Genomic DNA, 26,570 nt, shown 5'->3' on the forward strand with positions numbered 1-26,570 from the left:
ACAGTGAATCGCGAGGCTCTTTCCCGTTTTGAATGTGTTTTGTGTGTTTTTCGCGGCATTCACGCCGAAAACCAATGCTGCCACTCCCGCCTTACGCAGCGCCATCTTTGATTTTGCGGGAATGAAAGCGACGCTGTGAGGGATGGATAAACATCGCTTTGGTGGTTGTATTGTTATTTCACGAGTTTTTTTGGACTGTTCTGCTGACAAAATACTGCAAAAATATCTTTCCAAGATATTTCTGTAGTAGACAAAAAAACTCCAGAAAACTGGAAAATCATAAGTGATCTAGGAGCTTTTTACAGCGGATGCCATTGAAACACTGTAAGTCTGTCCCTTGCTTTCATACCTGTCATGGTGCTGCTCTGAATAAAGTCTATAGTTGTGTAGTCAGTCCTTCTAGAAAAACGCGATTATGCGATCGCCTGATTTAATGCATAATCAGCCAAAGTCCGCATATTTATGCGGGGATCGCCGCACTTTCGCCGCATAAATTGCCGATTTCAGCGAGCAAAATATGCGGGGCTAGCATGATTTCATAATCTCTGTATTTTCGTTGCAAAAAAGTCACATATCTTAGCAGAAAGTTGAAAAATTTTGCGTTTATTTCACACAAGTAAAGCGCCATTATTTTCCCCTCTATTGCCATGGGAACCTTATGAAGTGACGTAATCACGCGACGTGAACATCATCTGCAAACCCCGCGGTGAAACCATGATGAAGCACGCAAATCATTCTCATTTGTCAACAAAAAATAAGCGCAAAAGACTGTTGATGCAACTTTACAGTTCTAAGATTGCACTTTTTTGTTACAGAACAGTACCAAAACTTACAGCTGTAAGTATATTAGTAGTATGTAAAATAATTTACATTGCAGTAAGAGATTGCAAATATTCTGTGATTTAGTATGCTTGCTTATCATAGGAAGTAATGACTCTTTACATTAAGGTAGTAGCCTAGTGAGAACAGGGTGTTGTTGGGGGAATCACCTTTTTTTCTCTTTTTCATCAAACCGCAGTTTTTGCAAGTTTCCGGTCCCGCATATTCCATCGCATTTTTTTTAAGAAAACGTGCAGCAAAATCAAGGATTTTTGCCCGCAACAATCACAAAAAAATCTGCGTTTTCCTGGAGGGACTGTGTAGTGTTTCTTTACAAAATCACTTCGCCAACTACTGGCCTGGCAGCATATTACAGTGATTTTAGTCGTTTTCGCGGATCTGTGTGAATGGGGATCGTTTTGACAACGTTTTCGTTTGTACACGAAAAACGTAATCATCGTTGTCGTGTAAACGTACCCATGTGTCACACACACCTATTGATTCTTTATTCTGGATTTTTTCCACGTGTTAGAATAATTAAAGTGATAAACTCTGAAATAACACAAATGGAACCATATGGGAATAATAGTGAACAAAATATACAACATGCAGCTTAATGTATGTTTTGAAATATGTACATATGTAGGCACAGTTCATATGCCTTGAATATAAAACTTATCTGTTCTGGTCTTAATTCAAAAACAAAGATTTATTGTTTTAAATTTTTTATTTATTCAGTGGTTCAATAAAAAACACATGACGAACATTCGGCTGTCATCTCTACATGCAATAAAATGCCAACATAAGTGACAACAATTAAAACAAGTGCTTTATACTGTGAAAGCTGTGAAGCCATGTCAAAAGAAAATTACTGTCTTGAGATTTGATTGAGTGACTGTGTTCAGAACAGCATACTTATTTATTGCTGCAGTATATAGTATGTATATGCACAGTATGCAATTTCTTTTTGCATGTCATGATCACCTACATTTGTGAAAATGTGCAAATGTCCATTTTACTGCAATGCAATGCATTTTTAACATCTCCTTCCTCACTCATAATTTGATAAGACTAACATTTTTATTAAAATTTTGATTTGAAATGCAAAGTAACCTAATAATTATTTCCGAGATGATAACTGGAATGTGACAAAATAAAGCAATGCTGTTGAAATTGTTTACATATAGAATAATGCAAACTATTTCTGTATAAAATAGCCAGCAGTATACAGTGTGTTCATAAGTAGTAAACTAGTATTGCATTCTGAACACAGCCACTGTGTTATTCGAGACAGTGATCACAAAGTGTTTAAGGGTAGTTGAGCTGTCAAGGATGATTTATTTATTTCTAAAGCATCTAATTATTGTCCATTTATTAAATATTTCATTGTGACTATATTATTGTAGTGAATGCATGAAAATAAATTTCTAAAATACTCATCACACTACATGAATATTTAAGTCAACTGCATAAAAAGCAAACCTTTTAGATTTTTATTATTATTTTTTACGACAAATGTACAGTCAAAGAAATATTTTTTTTATATTGCAAATAAAAGGTGGAAAACTGGTGACCAGTTACAGCATATAAAATGTGTTTCCTATCCATTTTATTATTTCAACTACCCTTAAGCACTTTTACCAGTTTCAATTGATTAAAAAAACAGAAATACACATTGAATACTTTCAATTCCAGCTGCAAAATTTCATACTGTATATAAAATTATGACCATACATCCCACATACATCATTAACAGATGTAAGTGGCAACAAAAAGTGCATGATATTAATAATTTTATGGTTAAATATTTTATTTTATCATTGTATTACATTATATTGCTGAACTTTTTCATATTTACATATTTCAAGTTCAAAATTTTTTACATTGTGCAAGTGCATCAGCTTGAATTTATGCTGCAGCAAAAAAGTCTTGTTCCGCAATCTGAAGTTTGTTTCATGACACACAAACATTTTCTCAGCCCCCAAACCTCATGGTGGTTCAAACCGAAGCCTATTCATTAGTGTTCCTTTCCAACTCTTTCTCTTTTGACCTGGATTTCAAAGTCTCACACTAAAGCTTCAGCCTCTTCACATCTTCGTCTTAATTGGCAGCGTGGCCAAGGGAAGCGAGCTGATTGGTCAGATTGCTGGAGGGTGTGGCAGTGCTTAAGAGCCACTGACTGGCTGACACACACCCCTGTCTGGAGAGTCCCTGAGTGATTGGCTGAAGAGGTTGCCGTGCGGTTGCCGTGGCATTACCGATCCTCTGCTGTCTTCTCATTGGTCGCCTGCTCTTCTCTCTTTCTCTTTTGCCTGTGGAAGAATCCAAGCTGTGGATGAAAGAAAAACAGTGACTTGTTTTGTTTTGAAGCATCCCAGGAGATTTAACCACAAACAAACCCTAAGATATTATGTAAACATATGTTTTGATATGTTAATTCAGCTCTATTTAATCTAAAGTAAAAGAGAGTGGCAACATATGAACAGAATTTAGGACTAGCTCTGGATATAGAGGGATTTCAGTAGGTAACTTTAAATAAAATCCATCCCAAACCTTCCAAAGCGCCAGTACTAGCAGGGCCAGAAGTTGTAGTCCTCCCAGAGTACTTCCAATAATCACCCAGATGGGAATTCTGTATTCGTCCTCCTTCCTAATCTCCAGGATTATCTACAAAACCATATTTTGAAACAGTCAAATTCTCAAGGGAATTGGATATATATGAGATTTGGCCTCTTGCATATGAAGATGTTAAAAGATAATTAAGTTAAATTTGACTAATACTGTTTTTAGCCAGAAGGGGGCAGCATGTCATTTGAGTGATTCTACAGAAGAGTTGGTTCTTTTTTCACCTGCTTATACTTTTAAAAATAAAATGTTCTTTATGGGCATTGATGGATCCATGAAGAACCTTTAGCATTCCATTCTACGTTCTACATCGTGGAACAAGGTTCTTCAGATTTTTAAGTTTTCACTGAAAGGTTCTTTGGGGAACCAAAATTGACATGAAAACCCAATATTAGAACTTTTATTTTTAAGAGGAAAGTCTCAAAAGTGACCTGTTGCATTGAACAAAATGTTGAAATACTTCCAGGAAAAACCTACAACTGGTCTTTCTTTCTCATTACAATCCTACATATTACACTAGCTTCTAGGCACAAGCAAATGTAATAAAGGGATCTCAAATGCATAATTTAATTTCATATCCATGAGTTATACAGCATACTCACATGTCTCACGGGCCGTTCCTCATGGAGGAACATCGGACTGGAAGGGCTCAACTCAACAGCGGCAGTCATTACCAGATCTAACCTTTTAAATTTCACCTGAGGAGAAAATGAAGGCAAACAGAATCAATTGCATTGCTTGTAAAGACTTGTAAAGACCATATCATACATCAACTGCACTCCTCAAACAGTTTTTAACATGCTTTTAAAAGGGTCCACACTGTAAAAAACACATTTTGATGGTCCATAAGTTGACATTTCCATAATTCCCTGTGTGATGCTTCACATTTGATGGTTTTTCATTGAAATAACTGTTTCTTCTTAGTTTTTTCTTATCATTTATGTACATAGGGCTTTATGTGTTTGTAATATGTGCATAAATTAGTATTAACTTAAGCTTGTGGAAAAGCTAGTTGTGATGAACTTTGATTCATCATGCAACCCAAGTTGGGATGAAAATGGCAATTGGTTTGTTTTAACCTGCTGGGTAGTTGTATTTAACCCAACTATTGTTTAAAAATTACTGTATTGTTTGCTTAAAATGAACCCAAAGTATATTGGAAATTAAAATTTATTAATATGTTTAATAAATTAACATTCATTAACAAGTTTAATGAATAATAATTAAACATTAAACATGTATTAAATTGCTTATTAATAAATGTTCACCTTTTGATGATTACTGTTGCCTCTATGTGTCTGATTTTTAATTTCCAACATATTTTGGGTTCATTTTAAACCAGCCATATAGTAATTTTTAAACAATAGTTGGATTAATAAAACTGCTCAGCACGTTGGCTAAACATTTAACCCAACCGCTGGGTTTGTCCTTTTCCAACCCAACTTGGGTTGTTTTTAACCCAGCATTTTTTTGGAGTGTACTTTCTGTTTATTATCTGTATTTTTATGGTTGCCAGTATATTATAAAGATTTTAGTAATTATTTATGAAACTTATGTTTAAGTTCAATCTGTAAAACTCAAAATGTTGCAACCTTATTTTTTTACGGTAAGCCATTCGATCAGGATTAGCTTGCTGGTAAATGCTGTATATATCTTGGAAAACTGACCAGGATTTCCAGCAGGGTTGTCAGAAAATGCCTGAGTTACTCACGGCTAATAAATTGTGAAGATTGAGCCATCCTGTTGCGGTGATGCTAACGTCTCCTTGGGGAAGCAGGTTGATTCTACACTGCGCAAATAATGCGTCACTGGTGGACGCGTTCTGTGAACACAAATAGCACAGTATGTATGATATTAAAGAGACAATATTATGCCCTTCATTTTGCTTTTGGGCTTTTCATGTTTGAATTGATGCAGCTCCTCTGTTTCTATGAAGCCCCTCCTTCTGAAAAGCACAATGTCCTCTGATTGGTCCGGTGGACCAGTGTGTTGTGATTGGTCAAGCGCTTCAATTGTGTTTGAGAAATGCCCCGCCCCTTACCATAACCGCCAGTTTCAACACACTACTAACTAACTCAACCAGGCCCCGCGGGCGGTTCGAACAGGAGGGGTTATATTGGTGCCGTGACCCGGATAGGAGTGAGGTTTAGGGACAGGCAGTACGAACAGAAGGGGTTACAACAGCAACATTACACACTAAAAAAAGATGAACATGGAAAAAAAGCATAATAAGTCCTCTTGAAAATGGCTTTGATCACGTCACACTTGGAAACTGAATGTGCCAGAGAGGAAACTGCTAAAACTGTGAAGGAGTGAATCATTTCCAATTTGGAGCACGTATAGACTGCAAACGAACGGTCTTCTTATCTCTATCCAGCTGAATGTGATGAAAAAGGTTGGGTAGTTTGTTTTCATCAAGCTTGTCACTTTTACATCCTGTTGCTTTGTTTCCCAGCAGATGGAGGCAGTTAGTTTATCACAAAACTTTTGAAGAAGTTTGGACGAAGTGTAAAAAGAGCTAAGTTTACCATGTGCGGGTTGAGAGAGAGGTCTTCCTGCGAGGATGAGCCGGCGGTGATGACACGTGGAACATTGCAGTGCGATCCAGCCATCTGAGACGAGCAAGCAGAGGTCATAAACACACGACACAAGCCTTTCTTGATAATAAAACAGATGAGAACACCACTTAATAAAACAGAACTACTGATTGAACTCAAGCTGTTCCGACTTAAATAAACTGGATCAACAGATCACTTGCATTATGCAAAATAACAAGCTCTGGAAGCAGTTATAGGATTTGTTTACAACACTAATAACACAATGTTTCAGATTAACCAGCATGCACAGCGAAGAATGATTTTCTTACTCAGTATTTTTGTCTTGTTTTTCAGTAAATATCAAATTTTCTTAAATCAAGAGACACATTTACTTGAGAAGCAAAATGATTTAAGATATTACGTCTTGTTTTCTGAAAACATTATTAAAGTGACTATGCTTAAAACAAAAAAAGTCGGAATTGCGAGATATAAACTCGAAATTGGGAAAAATAAAGTCAGAATTGCAAGATATAAACTCGGAATTGGGGAAAATAAATTCATAATTGTAAGAATTAAACTAGGAATTGGGGAAAATGAAGTTGGAATTGCAAGATATAAGCTCGAAATTGGGAAAAAATAAAGTCAGAATTGCAAGATATAAACTAGGAATTGGGGAAAATGAAGTTGGAATTGCAAGATATAAACTAGGAATTGGGGAAAATGAAGTCAGAATTGCGGGATATAAACTCGAAAGTAGGAAAAATTAAGTCTGAATTGGGAGATATAAACTCAAAATTAGGAAAAAATGAAGTCGGAATTGCGAGATATAAACTCGGAATTGGGGAAAACAAAGTCAGAATTGTGAGAATTAAACTAGGAACTGGGGAAAATTAAGTTGGAATTGCAAGATATAAGCTCGAAATTGGGAAAAAATAAAGTCAGAATTGCAAGATATAAACTAGGAATTGGGGAAAATGAAGTCAGAATTGCGAGATATAAACTCGAAAGTAGGAAAAATTAAGTCGGAATTGGGAGATATAAACTCAAAATTAGGAAAAAATGAAGTCAGAATTGCAAAATATAAACTCAAAGTTGCGAGAAAAAAGTTTGAATTGTGAGTTAAAGTTGTAATTACCTTTTTGTTTGTTTTTTATTCCTTGGTGGAAAAAAACTTCCATAGTTCTACACATAAAATCACTTAATTTTGATACATTTTTCAGAAAATAAGAATTATTTTAAGTGTATTTGGCAGTGTCTTGATTTAAGAATGTTTAGATATTTACACTGAAAAACAAGTCACAAATACTGAGAAGGAAAATATTTTTTTACAGTGTGAAGTTTGTAGTTTGAGACTGAAGTTCAGTGATGGAAAATATGTAAATATAAATAAGTGAATTAAAAATGCACCTGATCGATATCCAAGTCTGAGAGGTGCAAGAGAGCATGTGCGTTTCTGGTCACAGTGAAGACGTTTAACGTGAAGAGAAGCTCAGATATAGGGAAGAGGCCAAGATTCTGGATCTGCAAAAGAAATAGGTTCAGTTTTAGCAGAAACATCTTAGACGTCCAAAGGAAATATTTATTTTGTTCAAGCACACAGTGCATGAGGAACGGTTCTCTGATTCATTATGAAGAATATTATTTAAAACCTGGTTTGAATATGGAGAGCCCACCTGATAAGAGAGGTTGAAGGGTGGTCCAGTCCCAACAGGGACGCTCTGGGCAAGCTCATGTTTGATCTCAAAACGGGACGAACTGGAATCTCTGAAAGAAAGAGAAAATATTAAAAAAGGTCCTAGTTACAATTAGTTAAAGGTCCTAGTTATTTTTAGTTATGTTGCATTAACTAATGTTGAGCAATACATTTGTTACAGTATTTATTATTGTCTTTAACATTAGGTTACAAAAATGCAACAGTTCATGTTAGTCCAGGTCCATGATATGATTGTAATAATTTATTAGTAAATGTTAAAATGAACATTAACTGAGATGCTTAAGAAGTATTTTTCCATTGTTAGTTCATGTTAACTAATGTAGTTAACTATTAGTTAACATACTGAACCTTATTGTAAACTGTTACCGTAACTGTTTATTAGCTTTTAGATATTTCAGGGTGATTCTCACAAAACCTGTCAAGAACATGTCTGTGTCATATTTCACCTCAAAATCAGAAAAAAAATAAAAAATTAAAATGTACAAATATTTTGTCCTGTTTTTGTACCCTTAAGATCATTTTTTTAAATAGATTGAACGCCTTACAGTTTAAATTGATTTTTCCACATTGCAATAATGATAATTATAAAAAAATAAAAAAATAAAAAGCTAATTAATTTTCTTATGCTAAATATAATTGCTTTTCTTATTTCTTTGATTCACTCTAATACTTTGTTACCTTGTGAAGAGAATATCAGCCTCATATTTCAGACTGTGGTAAATATCGTTGATGTTGTCCTCTGGAAACATCTCTTCTCCTTCACTGCAATGAAACAAACAGGGTGCTCAAACAAAAATTAGTCATGAGTCACCTGAAAGTGTCACCACTGAGCGTTTGTTTGCAAACAGTAATTTCATCTATATTTAATTTATACATCAATAAAAGTCCTCAGATGATCATGAAATTCTCATTGGTTCAAAGGTCATAACATCATCTGGACACTACCAGGTGTACTAGGAACTGCATAGCAACACAAACAACAACCTAACAACCGCATAGCAACAGCCTAACCAGCCACCCAGAATACCTTTACAACACCGAACACCCTAGTATCTGTCTAGCAACACCCCACTAACTGCCCAGAACAACTTAGCAACATCCTAGCAACCACCCAGAACACCCTAGAATCTGTCTAAAAACATCCTACCAACTACCTAGAATACCTTAGCAACATCCTAGCAACCACCCAGAACACCCTAGAATCTGTCTAAAAACATCCTACCAACTACCCAGAATACCTTAGCAACATCCTAGTATCTGTCTAGCAGCACCCTACCCACTACCTAGAATACCTTAGCAACATCCTAGTAGCAACCACCCAGAACACCCTAGTATCTCCCTAGCAACACCCTAGCAACCACCAAAAATACCTTAGACAACATCCCAGCAACCACACAGAACACCCTAGTATCTGTCTAGCAACACCCAACCAACTACCCAGAATACCTTAGCAACATCCGAGTATCTGCCCAGCAACACCCTAGCAACCGCACAGAATACCTTACTAATTAAATAGAAAACATCCAGAACACCCAAGTATCTGCCAAGCAACATCCTAGCAGCCACCAGAATACCTTAGGAACATCTTAGCAACCACCCAGGACACACTTGTATCTGCCAAGCAACCACCCAGAATACCTTAGCAATTGCTTAGCAACACCCAGAACACCCTAGCAACAAAACATCCATCTATCCATCCTTCAAGCTATTAAAACTAAATCAAGTTTTCTGGCCAGGCTTTCTCAAGTCAACATAAAGTTTGTCTTAAACTTTCTTATTTAGTTTTGTCTGTTAATTTTATACATCAATAAAAAAATATCCTCAGATGAAATTCTTATGGAATCATGACCTCACCTGGAGACCCTCATGGTGATCTGGATGAAGTTCAAGAAGACAGATCTGCTGAACTCAAACTCCAGGCGAAAATAAACCTGGATAAATCAAATAAAACTTCAAGTTAAGACAACAGAGAAGCCAAACACAAAACACAACAAAAGGACAAACTGTTCTTGTATTCTACAGTCATTTCCAGTTTCTGCATTTCTCATTGTCATCTAATTGGCCGTACTGGCGGTGATTAATGGAATTGCTGCTTAGTACAGGATTTGAACAGAAGGTCCCATGAATTTCTGACTGGCCCCAGAGACACGAGGGGAAAAATGAAGAGTCTGGGGTGACGCCAGCCCAGCGAGAGCACAGGAAACCGCAGGGAAAAACTAAATAACCACAGAACGTACCTGAGGAACAGTCCCACTGAGAGACAGAGACTGATCAAACATGAGAATCAGACCTTTGGTATGTGGAAAATGAGCAGAGAAATGAAGGTTTATCTGTCCCATTCTGACAGGCATAAACAAATATCGGCATATGAAGAGAATCATGGGAATTTACATGATGAGTTTTCCATTCTGCGGCTTCTGTCGATGTCAGGAGGATTACAGACATGTTTTCAACAACTTGGGGCTTCTGTTTTGTTACAGATTGACTCCAATGTTCTCTTAAATTGAAACATGTGACATTTGTTTTTCCAAGCAAGTGAGCGGTATCATCATTTTGACCACTTCTTTATTAACAAAAATGAACCAGAATGAACCAATGCATTTTTTTAACATTTTCTATGAAGTACCATGTAAATATCATGCCATGTGCAAATGGTAATGAAGTCCCATGGTATATATGTAACATTGCCATCACTAAACCATGCAACTATCATTTGATCACAGAATGATCAATAATATTCAGACAAGTTTATTTACATATTTACACAAATCCATTTACATATATTATATATATCTTCCAAGGGGTTTTTTCCTTCCTAGGACTTTTTTCCCAGTGTTAGCACGCTGGGTTTTTCTCCTAGGGGTTTTTTTCCACCCCTGGAAGTCAGCCGACATTGGCTTAATGTAGCACCATCTTGTATATGTTACATATTACCACGCTTGTTTGCACAGCTTATTTTTAACCACTTCCCTTTTTTTCTGTGCTTCTAATATGTAAAGCTGCTTTGAAACAATTACCAATTATAAAAGCGCTATATAAATAAATTTGACTTGAATTGACAAGTCAGTGGTTACAAGTTTGAGGTGTCTCACCTGAGCATGTGACCTCATAAACGGCGCGCTGACGTTGCATGTCCGGTAGAGGCTCGTATCATCAGAGTTCGGGCACTCGATTGCAATGTCTGAAGGTGCCTGAAAAACAAACTAATTTTCAATTTCAAACCAATACACTTCCACTGAGAAAAGCCCTCAAATGAAGATCATTCCAAGATATTATCGAGTAAATGACTTAATGGACACATATGGTCAATATATTGATTTTAGAAGTGGGCCAATCAGCAGTGGGGGCGTGTCTACTCATAATGGGGGAGGAGAGTGAGCCAATCAGCTGTAGGGGGCGTGTCCACTCGTGATGGGGAGGAAAGTGCAAAATGGAATGTTCCTTTAATGTTCGCATAACCAAGAAAAAACGTTTTAAAAATGTTTTGAATGCTCAGAGAACATTCAGAAATAACATTTTCATAACTTGATGGCAACGTTAGCAAAACATTTTTAGAACCTATTTTTGTTAAGTCATTGAGGAATTCAGTGGGTTTTGGAACAGATCCACACACAGACTCACGGTTTCCCTTCCACTCTTGGCCTCTTTATCAGCAACCCCTTCCATCTCATGTTTAAATTCCTTCTTTAATGCTCTAAACCCTCATAAATACAAGTGAAGCCTGGGCTGAGACTCGGATCAGTGTGTTTTTCCTAAAGACGAACCTTCACCACCAGACTGGAGAACAGGAGGTTCGGAGAATGCGTGAGATGCAGGATCGTGCCGTAAGCGTTCTCTCCTCGGTTCTCCAAACGTGCCTCCACCAGAACTTTCCTCCGGCTGGCCTCCACCACACGCTCGCTCCTCGCCCTCTGATGGACACACAGCGGCCACGTGGCGCGCTCGCTCCGCCCGCAGAACTGCCTGAAAGAGACAGAGACACAGTCAGGGACTGAGGTGTGTTGCAGTGTGTGAGGAAGAGCAAAAGTGTGCGTGAGGACAAACCTGCGATCTAATAAGTCAGAGCTGCTCTGCAGGATGAGGTTGGGAACACACTGATCGTCATTGTCACAACCATTCCAGAACGGAAGCTAGAGAGAGAGAGAGATTTTAGAAGAATGCATGACAGAGAAGTTATCAATCTTTAAGTCTGTTTATCTGTCTGTCTCACCTCTGACTGCAGACTGGTAGGCCAGCCGTCGTCCAGCACCGGCCCTTCTTCTGCGTTTTTCAGGCCGACGTTCACAGTGAAGATCACGGGTCGTGTGTAGTCTGTCACTTCCTGTGTAAACAACCAGATTCTGTTTTAAAATACAGTGCATTCACTAAAATATTTAGGCCTTAATTTAAGATGTCCGTATTTGAATTGCACATAATCCAATTGGATTACACAAACTAATAAACTTAATGTGATGCATACTTGTCAGTCATACATAAATGAAACAGGTCAGATTTCTGTATAAGTACTAATACTTTCAAAGTGTTTTAAGAAACAGCTTTATATACTTATCATCAATAAATCCAGTTTGTTTCCTATTTCTTACATTTTCAATAACTGAATTTAGCTTGTTCCACTTGTTTAACCATTAAAAAAATTAACAAATTTAAGCTGATTCTAAGTGATTTGAATAAATGCAAAATCTATAAACTAAAAATGCAAAAAAATAAACTATGCTATAATTGCCAGAAATCATGACTGAAAAATATGCATCATGTTGAGTTCATTAGTTTATGTTAAAACTGTGTAATTTTATATGCAGCATAAATATTTAAGCCTAAATTTTTTTTTAAGGTTCAGAAACATTAATATTCATAAATATTCATCAATATTCATAAATATTAATACATGCAATCATCAAATATTGACAACCATTACTCTGGTAGAAGCGGTGTGAAATATTTGATGTAAATCAAGCATGACCAGAGTGGATATTTCATGAAAATCAAGCAATTTTTTTAGTTCTCTGGAATATTAAATTCTGATTGGTTAATCACAGCATTATGTGCATAAATATTTGTGTATAATGTACTGTACCTAAACTGTTTAATTTACCGATTTTCTAAATACACCTGTGTTTGTTGGTAAGATGTTTTTATGTTTTTGAAAGAAGTCTCTTCTGCTCACTAAGGCTGAAAATTAAAGTCAAAAACAATTTACAATTTAAAACAGCTGTTTTCTGTGTAAATATATATTAAAATGTAATTTATTCCTGTGATCAAAGCTGAATTTTCAGCATCATTACTCCAGTCTTCAGTGTCACATGATCCTTCAGAAATCATTCTAATTTGCTGCTCAAGAAACATTTATGATTATCAATGTTGAAAACAGTTCATATTTTTGTTTGACAGGTTTTCTTTCAGGATTCTTTGATAGTTTAAAAGAACAGCGTATATATGAAGTAGAAATCTTTTGTAATATTATAAATGTCCTTGCTGAATAAACATATTCATTTCTTTTTCTTTTTTTTTAAATCCTGCTAATGTGTAGTTGCTAGTTTCAGGTCATCACACTCTCTTTTGCTACATAAAAATGAAATGATTTCAGCTGAAATGGATAAACGCGTCTGCAACATGATTATATGCACAGAAAGTGTCTCACATGAACATGGAAATACACTTGCAGGCAGTAGTTTGAGTCCGGCCGCAGGGTGACGTCTCTGGGCTGCGGGTCCTCTGTGCTGTCTAACACGGCTCTGGGAAAATATCTGCTCTCCTCAAAACCAAAGCTGTACCTCAGCGCTGAACAGAAGGATAAAATCTCAATGTCAACATCTCTGATTATGTACTGCAAAAAATGATGTTCTTCCTCAGTATTTTTGACCTGTTTTCCAGTACAAATATATAAACATTCTTAAATCAAGACACATTTACTTGAAAAGCAAAATAACTGAGGATATTAAGTCTTGTATACTGAAAAACTGATTAAAATTATACATGTTTGTGCTCAAAATAAGACAAAATATCTACCAGTGGGGTCAAAAAAATAAACTTAATGTAAATTTAAAACAATATTATTTGTCTGAATCAACTGGCAGATATTTGCTCTTGTTTTAAGAGTAAAGTCACTTGATTTTGATCAATTCTTCAGAAAATAAGACTTTAAATCTTATGTAATTTTGTTTCCTTAAGTATCTTAAAGGGGTACTTCGCTGCTGGCAAAATGGGCTTTCAATAAAAATTGGCTGCTTACAGTAAAAAGGCAAAAAAAATAAATAAATTTAAATAGGTGCTCCCTGAGTAGAGACAACTAAAAAAGGTTATCTTCCCTTTTGTCTTACTAAATAGGTAGGAAAACTCTAACAACCATAATGCACTGGGCATGTTGCCATCCAAGGCCACTCCCACCCGTCTGCTAATGCTATGAATACGCTTTCTAGAGTCAAATAAAACCTTGCTTTAGTAGGAAATACTTCTTAGCAAACTTTTACTCATAATAGTGTCAACTTCCCGGGTGCAAGAATTCAGAGTAAACATCTGTTATTTACTTTGGTTTCCAGTTAAGTATCCAGCGCATTGTAGGCATTGGCCAAAAGCTGCAAAGAATCGTAAATACGGAGATAATGCAGTGAGGGAAAATCTGAAAAATATAATTTCAAACCGAATGACCACGAACATAGCGTTTAGGCCAAATGGAGGGAAAAAGCAGAAAGAAACTGCAGTTTCCGCCTGAAGCAAAACCCTACGGCGTACAAATAAAAAAACGCTGTTTAAAGAGTAAAAAATATTGCCATTGGATCATGTTTGATAAAGAGCTGAATATGGACTCTCAGTTTAAATGCATGCATGACCCTCTGGACCTGATCCTATAAGTTCCAGATGGGAAATGAAGGGGATGCCTGACACCATTTTACGATGGTTTCCATGGGCTCCTCTCTCTCTAAATGCCGGGATTAAAGTGTTTTCTCTCTGGCCGGGGGCTTTGTGCATTAGGAAAAACTGTTCTAATATTAAGAAGTGACCTTTCATGGTAACATCTGAAAGAGATTACACACAGGCACAGGACACTGGAAAATACAACAAATGTGCTTTTATCATTCAGGTTCGCTAATGGACATACAGTTACATACCGACTCTCTTTGGATCCGTCATCGGTGTCTGTGCCGTGACATTCAGGCAAACGTTGGCCAACATACACGACACCTCTCGGCCTCCTCGGATGCAGTCTTTATTAAAAACATTGATTTTTGAAGGCTCAAAATGAATGCTGATTCCAACACGAACAACGCTGCGAGACCTGTTTGAAAACACGTAAAGAGGAGACTTAATGGAGTTCTCTTGTGTATCATCTTTATTTCTCCTAAAGTGAATGGTTCAAACTCACCAAAGCAGAACTGCGGCCCCTAAAGAGCCCACAGACAGATCTATGAGCTTATCTCCATTTACATCCATCATCCCATGCACACTGCGGCCGAAATAACGGAGACCTGGAGAGATGTCACCCCCGGCTATTCTCTGAGGTAGAGTGAGAAACATTCATGATTAAGAAATAACCAACAAAGAATGTTTTGCTAATGTCACAGTTAATATGAAAACGTTATTTCGGAATGTTCTCTGAAAACTTCCAGTTTTTAAAACATTTTTTTTGGGTATGAAATCTTTCTCATTCTGCAAACATTATGAGGATGTTACTCTCTGAACATTCTAAAACAAGTAGTTACATTTACAAAAATTCCAGAAAAAACATTCCATCCACTAACATTCTGAGAGCATTATTATAACAAATGTTCTTTTAACGTTACTGGAAGAATGTTTGTTCATAACCTTTGTCAGAATGTTCTGAGAACATTTCCTGTTAGCTGGGAATGTGAAAAAGATCATAAATGTTATTATATTTAGTATTTTGGCATTTCAGGAATGGCGTTTAAAGGGTTGGTTCTCCCAAAAATGAAAATTCTGTCTTTTATTTTTCACCCTCATGCCGTTCCACACCTTCATTGATCTTCAGAACACAAATTAAGATATTTTTGATACAATCCAATGGCTCAGTGAGGCCTGCATAGGGAGCAATGACATTTCCTCTCTCAAGATCCGTTAATGTACTAAAAACATATTTAAATCAGTTCATGTGAGTACAGTGGTTCAATATTAATATTATAAAGCGACGAGAATATTTTTGGAGCGCCAAAAAAAAACAAAATAATTATTTATTTAGTGATGGCCGATTTTAAAACACTGCTTCAGGAAGCATCGGAGCATAATGAATCAGCATATCGAATCATGATTCGGATCGCGTTTCAAACTGCCAAACTGCTGAAATCACGTGACTTTGGCGCTCCGAACTGCGGATTCATAACACTCTGAATCTTCCTGAAGCAGTGTTTTGAAATCGGCCATCACTAAATAAGTCGTTATTTTGTTTTTTTTTTATTCTCGTGGCTTTATAATATTAATATTGAACCACTGTACTCACATGAACTGATTTAAATATGTTTTTAGTACATTTATGGATCTTGGGAGAGGAAATGACATTGCTGCTATGCAGGCCTCACTGAGCCATCGTATTTCCACTAAAATATCTTAATTTGTGTTCCGAAGATTAACGAAGGTCTTACGGGTGTGGAACGACATGAGGGTGAGTAATAAATGACAGAGTTTTCATTTTTGGGTGAACTAACCATTTAATAAAGTAAAATCAGTGACTCTCAGTGCTTGCCTGTTTGTATTTGGGTTGGATGCTTTTTTGTCGGCCATAGAAGAGATAGATAGCTCCTTTGTGATTGTCCTCCAATGGTGCGCCCACTACCAGCTCCCTGAAGCCGTCACCATTCAAGTCTGGAAGAGCGGACATAGCCGCACCAAAACGAGAATCATGGGTCTGTTCTGATGGTCCAAGAGTCCCATCTGGTATAAAAGAGCCCTGCAGAGAGAGAAAGACAAGAAAATATTCATTAAAATGGTTGTGTTCAGAATGGAACACTAGTATACTAGAGTGAAGTATGCACATGACCTCATAATGCTGTCACCTCACAAGTTAATTGGTTAATTGGTATTTTTTTGCTAAAAAATAATCTGCTGACTTTTTTTTCTGGTTCCTTCATCAAACTGCTATATATTTAGTTTATTTACCTAGTCTTTGCCAATAATGTACAACATTCATGAATTATAACCTTTTTCAAAGCACAAAACACAACAGTTTAACATATAATAATATGTATAATATATAATAATATTTATCATATGAACGAGCAATTATACAGTTCACGAATCGTATGTATACGATTCGTGAACATATTAGCCTACAGTAATTCACATTTCTGTAATCGTTCTGATGGATTGAGTTCATTCAGTAAAGGATTCGTTAATTCACTGACTGAAACTCACTGTTCAAACTAGTAATTCCTGATTTCCTGTGACATTTGAACAATTCATTAAAGAAACGACTAATAAGAGTCATTTTTGTGTGTGAAACACACCACTGTAGCCTGAAATAACCGTCTCGAGAGAGTCATTTGCTGGCGAATCGGACTACGGCCTAAGGAATCGGTTCACATGTTATTTTATAATGAATCAGATTACGGTCACGTCGCATGTTTGTTTTTACCTGCTGCTCGGAAGGACAACTCTTTTTACCTCATGATATTAAATTCAGCCTGCAAGCTCACCACTCAGGTAATAAAAATAATTACTTTGCAGTGGAGCTGTTTGCCTTAAAAAAGCGGTGTTGATTCAGCACTGACTCAAACCCACTGTTCAAACTTGTAGTTCGCGACTCGTGAGTCTGTTGAATGATTTATTAAAAGAACCGGCTCATAAGAGTAATTCGTGTGTGAATCGGATGTGCTGTAGATTGCGGTCTTGATTCACAGGAACTGGTTCTGTAATGTCTCGCAGCCCGCGCTATATGCTCATTTTTTACGTGCAGCTCGGGAGGGCAACTCAAAACACGATATTTTTACCTCATATTCGACGCAGCCTGCAAACTCACCACTCAGGTAACAAAAAATATATAATTTATTTTGCTTTGGTGCTGTAGATTTACCGTGAGGTAGGCCTACACAAACAAGTGGCGTCTACTGTAAACGGTGCGTAGGATAGTCTTTCTGAGGACCAGTATTCTTTGAGATAACATTGGTGTTGTGTAGGATGTTGTCACCTGTGAGTTTATGGAGTAGATGTAAATTCGGCCTTTCTCCCACCCTCTGTAAAAGTACATCGGAGCTCCAACAAGTAATAGATCCGTCAATCCATCATCATCCAGGTCAATTGGTGCCAACTCACTTCCATAATACGAGCCGATCTACAATTCACCAAAAGCACACTTTGTCAGCATTTGATATCCACATACATTAGGCCATGTAAATAATTGTTCTGTGTGGTTGCTAGGGTGGTCTATGCCAGCGGTTTTCAACGTTTTTTCTTGGCATAACTGGAATAATGTTTATTCATTATAAAAATGGCCAAATAGAAATATATTAATTTTTAGTTGTTTTAACTTATTTTAATGCTTATTTTGTCAACTTGAGGCCCCCTTTTGGTCCCCAGCCCCCTTGTTGAGAACTGGTCTATGTGATTTGTCCCTCCTTCAATGTAAATTTCTGGGATTTATTTGTACTCTTTTTATCAGTCACCTGGTGGGAATCGTAAGTTTGATCACTTAGCCACAAGATTAATGATCGGAGAAACCACAAAATGATGTGGTTTGATCACATATTGTAGAAACTTCAAATCATTTGAAAATTGAATCAGTTGCGTGTCGAAATGATTCACAGTTTAGATTTCAAAGTATTGCTGTATTTTTTTTATAGAAAAGGTACTTCGTCGACTTGCTCCAATCAAAGGGATTTGAATGCGCATGACATTGTAACGATGCTTTTTTTCATTTTACTGAAAGTTAAAATTTCAGTCTAACCAGAGAAATATTTAAGCGTATTTCAACAGCCACACAATGTGATATTGTACTTTTGCTTCAGTGATGGAACACACATTGTATGGCAGGTTCTTCAGTTACCACGCTGTGCTGATCTCGCATTTCAACCTTGAAAGTTCCTGCCGGCTTTACAAATGCCAGAAAACAGGAGACGTACTTTATCACATTCCCGTCTAAGTGCTTCCCTAAGGGCTCACACTCACACACACGGTCTGGTGCATAACAGGTTGATAGCTAAATGAATGTTGTGGTCGCCGTTGGGCAGTGTTTGAAACGGTAAGCGTTTATTGTGTGCATTCACTGCAGGCCATGCGTACGCAAACACACACACACGTGCAGATGAGATTCACATGGGCCGCAGAGACGCCTGCCCATCTGGAGCGGGTGACTGAGTCTAGACCTTCACACGCTGTCTCCTGTCCACACACATGGTCTGCATTAATCTACTGATGTGCCTCTCCAATCAAACACGCCACCGTTTCAGAGAGAAGAAGGTATGATGGAAAAATGCAGACAGATTGATTAAGGAAGGAGTTAGGAGAAACGTTCACCATTTAGGCCAAGCACACACTACTTTTGCATGCACTATTTAATGCAAATTAGTCCTATTATAGATTATTGACAAAACAGCACTATTTCCCTAGTGCAATTAACATTACACTATTACCATCTGTGGAAATCAGGTCGTAAATAGAATTTTGTTTAAAAGAGGCGATTATGTATGTTTTGTTCTGATAGGTGGCAGTAGTTTATCAAATGATGGAGAAGAACATTATAAATGGGCTATTTTTGCTCGGACTCTTGCACTCTTTCACTCTTTTTTACAATTCCAATATTGAATATATAACAATTCATTTTACAGCACAGCATGTACATTTTTTATTCAAGATTTTGTAGAAGTAGAGTTAAAAATCTTGCTGTGCATCGCTATATTGCTCCAGCCAAAGTGATTTGAACGTTGTAATTAAGACTTCCCAACAATCCGTAAATACGAACCTTCCAAGAGCACTTTAACGAAACTTATAATACTATATTTTTGCTCATTGTTGCCGTTTCATTAGTCAGGACAGTTTGCACACTTGATGGCTGCTCAGCCAGATTTAAAACCAGTCTAAACAGGCAGGTGGCTACCCAGGTGGGAAAAAAAAAGTACACTTCTATATGTACTTAAAAAATATATTTAGTTACCACTTGTAGTACACTATGGATTCAAATGTACTATAAGTGGTATCTAAATACATTTTTTAAATACAGAGATAGTATATTAAAAGTACATTTTAGTTAATCATGGTGTCACAAAATAGCACAGTTGAGTACACTTAGATGTTCTTAAGATTATCTTAAGAAGTACTAAAGAAGAATTTTAAGTATATTAAGTACAAAATCAGTGCACGAAAACAGAGCACTTTAAGTACATTATAGAAATGTAATTTTTTTCACCTGGGTATGATCTGCTATCTGCATGAAGTACCAAAATGTATTGTGATACTACTGTGCATTACTCAAAAATAAGGATATTTTTGGCAGTAATTTAAATTTTTACTTCCCCCACCAACATTTTCACTGGGCCCAACCATAAGGTTTTCAGTTTGTAGTAAGCCTTATTGTCAAGCCCTGCCATGGTTGGGCACTCAAACAGCACTCAAAATTCTAGGGGGAAATACTGGTATCATCACATTTTTGAAATTTCAGTACCGACTTGGTACTGAAGTCTGTACTTTTGACAACACTACTTTGGAGTACCATGTAAACACCTTCCACAGTACTTCTTTAAAACATGAAAGTGTGGTGATCTTCCATCTTGTAGTATGTACTTTGCTTTACCTGCTGTCCGTAGAGAGAATGCAGTATGGTGAGGTTGCCACTGTTAGTCAGGGTGAAGATGATGACCTTCCCCGTGTGGTTGAATCGAGGGGCTCCAGCAATGTACAGCTGACCATATTGATCCGAGACCACCGAGGACACCATGTACCCTAGAAACAATTGTCAAATTTTATAAATAAATACAAGCTATCTGTCATTTGAATTTTTGGGGAAAAATGCACAATGCAGATGAACATTAATAATATTTTAGAGACAAAAGACGGCATGTACAGTGCATCTGGAAAGTATTCACAGAGCTTCACTTTTTCTGTTACAGCCTTATTCCAAAATTGATTGAATTCATTATTTTCCTCAAAATTCTACAAACAATACCCCATAATGACAACGTTAAAGAAGTTTGTTTTAATTTTTTGCAAATTTATTAAAAATAAAAAAATGAAAAAAATGACATGTACATGAGTATTCACAGCCTTTGCCATGGCACTCAAAATTGAGCTCAGGTGCATCCTGTTTCCACTGATCATCCTTGAGATGTTTCTGCAACTTGATTGGAGTCCACTGGTGGTAAATTCAGTTGATTGGACATGATTTGGAAAGGCACACACCTGTCTATATAAGGTCCCACAGATAACAGTGCATGTAAGAGTACAAACCAAGCCATGAAGTCCAAGGAATTGTCTGTAGGCCTCCGAAACAGGATTGTATCGAGACACAGATTTGGGGAAGGGTACAGAAAAATGTCTGCAGAATTAAAGATCCCAATGAGGACAGTGGCCTCAATTATCTACAAATGGAAGAAGTTTGGAACCACCAGGACTCTTCCTAGAGCGGGCTGTCTGGCCAAACTGAGCTATCAGGGGAGAAGGGCCTTAGTCAGGGAGGTGACCAAGAACCAGATGGTCACTCTGACAGAGCTACAGCGTTTTTCTGTGTAGAGAGGAGAACCTTCCAGAAAAACAACCATCTCTGCAGCACTCCACTAATCAGGCCTGTATGATAGAGTGGCTAGACAGAAGCCACTCCTCAGTGAAAGGCACATGACAGCCAGCCTGGAGTTTGCCAAAAGGCACCTGAAGGACTCTCAGACCATGAGAAGCAAAATTCTCTGGTCTGATGAAACAAAGATTGAACTATTTGGCCTGAATAGCAAGCGTCATGTCTGGAGGAAACCAGGCACTGCTCATCACCTGGCCAATACTATCCCTACAGGGTCACCGCGATTTTGCCAAGTAAGACATGTTCCTGGATCAACATATTTTGTTGATCCTGGAACAACATTCCTATCTGAAAATTTAGTCCTAACCTGTTCCCAACCCCTAAACCTAACCCAACCCATAACCTATCCCTAAAATCAGAGGGAAATGATAGTTGAATAACACTGCTGTGGAAGCACCTAACCTTGGTTGCAAGCCTAAACTTGACATAAACGGTAAACTTTTCCCTCAAATCTGATTGGTTGATTGGAATGTTGATCCAGGAACATATTGTACTTGGTGAAATCACGTTCACCATCCCTACAGTAAAGCATGGTGGTGGCAGCTTCATGCTGTGGGGATGTATTTCAGCAGCAGGAACTGGGAGACTAGTCAGGATCGAGGGAAAGATGAATGCAGCAATGTACAGAGACATTCTTGATAACCTGTTCCAGAACGCTCTGGACCTCAGACTAAGGGCGAAGGTTCATCTTTCAACAGGACAGCGACCCTAAGCACACAGTCAAGATAACAAAGGAGTGGCTATGGGACAACTCTGTGAATGTCCTTGAGTGGCCCAGCACTGACGCTCCCCATCCAACCTGATGGAGCTTGAGAGGTCCTGCAAAGAAGAATAGGAGAAACTGCCCAAAAATAGGTGTGCAAAGCTTGTAACATCATATTCAAAAAGACTTGAGGCTGTAATTGGTGCCAAAGGTGCTTCAACAAAGTATTACGCGAAGGCTGTGAATACTTGCGTACATGTGATATTTTCATTTTTTTTATTTTTTTTTTTATTTTTTTTTAACATTTTCAAAGATTTCAAACAAACTTCTTTCATGTTGTAATTATGAGCTATTGTTTGTAGAATTTTTAGGAAAATAATGAATTGAATCCATGAATGTAACATACTTTCTGGATGCACTGTATTTCCATGCTGGTTTGTCTGTCATGGAATCAGATCCTCGTTATGTACTAATTAAAAACGGTTAATTTTTTCTTACCCAGATATGCTCCATGGTTCTTCAGTTCCTCTGGAAACTCTTTCATGTAAGAGGACTTTGGTGGGATCACTTTACCATGACGGGTCTCCTTCAGAACAGCTCCGTTCCAGTCGTATGCGCCAACGGCACCAACCAGAATCCCGTCCTTTAAGAGAATGTTTTGCATTTTTGTTTGTTCACATACAAAAATTAGTTTTACCATACACCATGGTAGTTGTTTGAAAGGGAAATATACAATCACAAGTGGTAGAGGACAAAACACACACCCACAGTCTTGCATCAGGACTGGGTTCATGTACCTGCTGGGAGGATTCAATGAGTATTATGGGATCATGACAAACGGCCTGGCAGGGACTCCAGCGGTATAGGGAATGCAAACAGAGAGTTTGCCAAACCTCTCCCGCACCGATTCTGAAAGTTCCTGCCAAAAACTCTACATTAACATCTGGGACTGTAGCATTCAAACCCATAATGAACCCATTTCTGACCGATACCACCACTGCACTCAAATATGCTTGGTCATAGTTCTATTCCAGTTCTGTTTCAAAGACTGAATATCCAGTACTAACTAACTAAATGAGTGATGCTAACCCGTTCACAACTCAATGCCACAATATAACCGTATTGTTCATATTTTGAATGAGCTTTTATTATAGTCTTTAGTAGTTTAAAAAAAAAATGGGTTCCACAGTGGCTTAGCAAACACCACTAATAATACAACACAAACCTTCTCCAAGAGGAAGACTTGGACAGTGGTCATATCAGCAATCTGGACAACCCTTTTGTGATTAACCAGACATAAAAGTCTCCGGCTTGATGATATCCTGAATGCATGCGAGCGAGTGCAGCAGTCATCTGTGAGTCTGACTGGAGTTCTAAAACTCGCAGTGTTCACTGCCAAAGTTTTCCTCATGCAATGTCGACGTGGACACTTTGACAGCGTTCCATGGCACATTTGCACAATAAACTCTCTCCAATACACTCTGTGGGTTGTTCCATTCGCTTTTATTAGTGGTGCTTGCAAAGGCAAACCCCTGAACAAAACCCTAATCCTGAGTATTAAACTTCAGCTCGTAACTCGTCCCGCACACTTTGTGCAAAAGAAATTTAATGATGCCTCAAATTGTGTTGGTTGATGAAGAATACACTAGCAACCACCAAGCAATGCCCTAGCAACCAGGTATAATGTTGTGATCACATCAAATCAGAAATAATGTAATTATGAGTTTCTGACAAGTAAAAAAACTATTCATGTCTAAACAAAATGGCAGTGGTTTCAATAGTTAAAGGTAGTTAGATAACATTTTACCATTTAATATGTTATAATATTGGGTCTGCGATTATAGAGCTCTTTCTTTGTCCTTCAATACTTTGTTACAGCAAATGCTGACCAGTGACCAAGAATTTAAAGGTGGTGTTGCTGCTGCTGTTATTGGTTATTGCTGTGGCTATTGTTATTGCTGCTGCTGCTGCTGCTGCTGTTGGTTATTGCTGTGGCTATTGTTATTGCTGCTGCTGTTATTGGTTATTGCTGCGGATATTGTTATTGCTGCTGCTGTTGTTGTTTTTGTTGCTACTGTTACTGCTGCTGCAGAGCAATTACGGGACTTGCTACTGCCAATACATGACATGCTGCAGTGAGCAAGTAAGACATGCTGCTGCTGCTATACAATATAGCGTACATGAATTACATGAATAGCAGATCTGTACAGGTGGAGCTGGGGAAGGTGGAGGGTTTCTGAAAGAATGCTGCAACTGCTACAATCAGCTGTGCCCTATAGATAATTATATGATAGCAAGCAGATTGCGTTAAGGACCTATCAGCCTATGCCAGCTAGAGTTTCATAACAGAACTTTGTATTAGTGATCAAGTATTTTATTGTCATTATCCATTTAAGCATTTTGAGCATCACCACAGAAATCATAAGCTTGGAGTAGATTAAAAGTAAAACAACCAAAAACATTGTTGCTTAACCTTTTAAATTTTAAATATATTTAAATGTATCCTAATTAATTTAAATGTATTTCTTTAATGGAATCTGGTTGAAATGGTACATATGAGACGTAGGCTATATAAGAAGGATCTTGGAAGGCAGAAGATCCTCCTTTTATCCAAAATCTAAAGCGGCAACATCACTTGTGGAGAATCCCACAATGCATTGTAGGCTTAGAGATGCAGACAATGTGAGGTAAAAGTTAATTATAAATTCATTCAATATTTGTGTGTTTTGTATTTTTATGCTTGTTGGAGTATCATGTTGTTTGCTAATGACATAGTCTTGGAATCAATTGCAATTGCTATTCAAACAAGTTGCCTATTGAGTAAATGAGATTCTATTTGATTTTCAAATCTGAATTTTCAAATCTATTTCACCAACATAGGCAGTATAAATAGGATTTGCAGCAGAGTTTTGAGGCCTGGCACCTCTTATGCTCTTTACGAAACAACAGCCCAAGCTAATAAACTGACTTCCAAACGTTTTATTTCCATCTGATTAATTTACTGCAGGCTTGATGGACATTGAACTTTTTCTTATAAAACAAAATAAAGTCATTCCTTTAAAAACATTTACAGCCACAAGCAAATAAGGCATAAGCCTTCCTTTACAAATAGAGTCACATGCACAAGCGTGCACATAAAACACAAGGGCACGTGTGTGAGTGTTTGTGTGAGGGTTCCTTGCTCAAGCAGCCTAATTCAACAAAACCATATGTGTTCTCTGGACCTCATTCCCTTAGAGAAGGCAAGAATGAAAAAAAACTTTCCGAGACGTTATCTCCCGTCTCGAATTGCCACTGTCAAAAGCAGCTTCTGGAATCCAACAGTGAAAGTTATGAAAAAAATGTTATTTTTCTCTGGGTAAGTTGTCCTTCATCTAACACGAAAAGTGCCCCTGACCTTCAAACCCCTCTCCTCCATGAAAAATTGTCCTTCTCTCAGAAGACGGTCTGTTTTCATGCCGCTCACAGCATGTGGAACAGCTTCAAACACAAACAAGCCTTATTTAAATTGAAAGAGTGGCGTTTCATGCTTCTGTCGGGCCCTAAAAGGACGTACCTCAGGTTTGTTTTCCCATGGGCACAGAGCGGTAAACGAATCATTCTTTCAATGACTCTTTATTTTGACTGATGCCATAGTTTTTGCTCCAGGCTAATGTAAGAGCTTCAAACACAGAGTGCAAAGAGCAAAATAACAGCATTTTATGCACCTCACTGAGTACTTAATATAATTCTCAGCGCATTAGCGCTGTTGTCAATATTTATAATTCTTCTGGATGGAATGGATGCAGAAACACTCACCTCCACGATATGTGAGGAGAATCCAGCTTGAGACATCTGCAAACCAAAGGCTGTACCGTTCTGGTTGGTACCTGCAGAAAAGTCCATTTTTGAGTGTTTTGCTGTGCAAAATTCACTGTGATGATGCTAATGTGTTGTGTATGGTTGGCAGGCTGTTGCTATAGTTTGTATGTTGCTGTGCAGTTGATAGAGTTTTCTGAGTGGTTTTAAATGTGGTTTTCACAGTGTTATGAGTGGATTTTAGCATGTTGCTATGCAGTCTGTTTTGTGTGGCATTCTGGTCTCTAGATATGGCTTAAGCTTTGGATTGCAGGTATGCTTATGTTGAACATGTTCATACCCTCCAAGCTGAAGATCTTCTCTCCTAGAGCATCAACGATATCCTTCAGGGCTGACTCATCAGTCACGCTGAAGAAGTGCTCCTCAGGATCAGTGGCTATGAACTTGATTTCCCTCAGAAAAGCTTCAGGATTGATCCCTCGCCGATTATAGTAGCCAAGAACCTGGAACGGCATTGGAATATCTGAGCTATGTTCACCTGTTCGACCTGTGCACCTGTTTGAAAACAACTCAAGAGTTTGAGTTACATGACTGACGGACCAAAGTAAACCTGAAGAACGCATCTGGAGGATTTTACTGAAAAGGAGC

At 37.6% G+C, this 26,570-nt stretch overlaps 1 protein-coding gene across 2 annotated transcripts in view; it reads right to left on the reverse strand.

The window, feature by feature from the left end:
• Positions 1–368: 368 nt before the first annotated feature.
• The window catches only part of itga11b (integrin, alpha 11b), a 39,589-nt gene continuing 13,387 nt past the window's right edge, over positions 369–26,570 (reverse strand). The window contains exons 9-30 of one of the 2 annotated variants that reach the window (XM_067379234.1): positions 26,263–26,425; positions 25,923–25,993; positions 22,623–22,767; positions 20,426–20,574; positions 17,828–17,971; positions 16,388–16,591; positions 15,056–15,186; positions 14,802–14,968; positions 13,334–13,473; positions 11,906–12,016; positions 11,740–11,825; positions 11,460–11,658; positions 10,788–10,886; positions 9,550–9,626; positions 8,374–8,457; positions 7,655–7,745; positions 7,389–7,502; positions 5,973–6,056; positions 5,156–5,266; positions 4,047–4,142; positions 3,373–3,486; positions 369–3,148 (exon numbers count right to left, since the gene is read on the reverse strand). In XM_067379234.1, the coding sequence (XP_067235335.1) occupies positions 3,074–3,148; positions 3,373–3,486; positions 4,047–4,142; positions 5,156–5,266; positions 5,973–6,056; positions 7,389–7,502; positions 7,655–7,745; positions 8,374–8,457; positions 9,550–9,626; positions 10,788–10,886; positions 11,460–11,658; positions 11,740–11,825; positions 11,906–12,016; positions 13,334–13,473; positions 14,802–14,968; positions 15,056–15,186; positions 16,388–16,591; positions 17,828–17,971; positions 20,426–20,574; positions 22,623–22,767; positions 25,923–25,993; positions 26,263–26,425 (2,655 nt within the window). In that variant the 3' untranslated portion in view covers positions 369–3,073. The remainder of the gene's footprint in view (positions 3,149–3,372; positions 3,487–4,046; positions 4,143–5,155; positions 5,267–5,972; positions 6,057–7,388; positions 7,503–7,654; positions 7,746–8,373; positions 8,458–9,549; positions 9,627–10,787; positions 10,887–11,459; positions 11,659–11,739; positions 11,826–11,905; positions 12,017–13,333; positions 13,474–14,801; positions 14,969–15,055; positions 15,187–16,387; positions 16,592–17,827; positions 17,972–20,425; positions 20,575–22,622; positions 22,768–25,922; positions 25,994–26,262; positions 26,426–26,570) is intronic. The other variant, XM_067379235.1, reaches the window with a different exon arrangement.

The sequence above is a fragment of the Chanodichthys erythropterus genome, chromosome 24 (assembly GCF_024489055.1).
Source record: "Chanodichthys erythropterus isolate Z2021 chromosome 24, ASM2448905v1, whole genome shotgun sequence".
NCBI lineage: Eukaryota > Metazoa > Chordata > Actinopteri > Cypriniformes > Xenocyprididae > Chanodichthys > Chanodichthys erythropterus.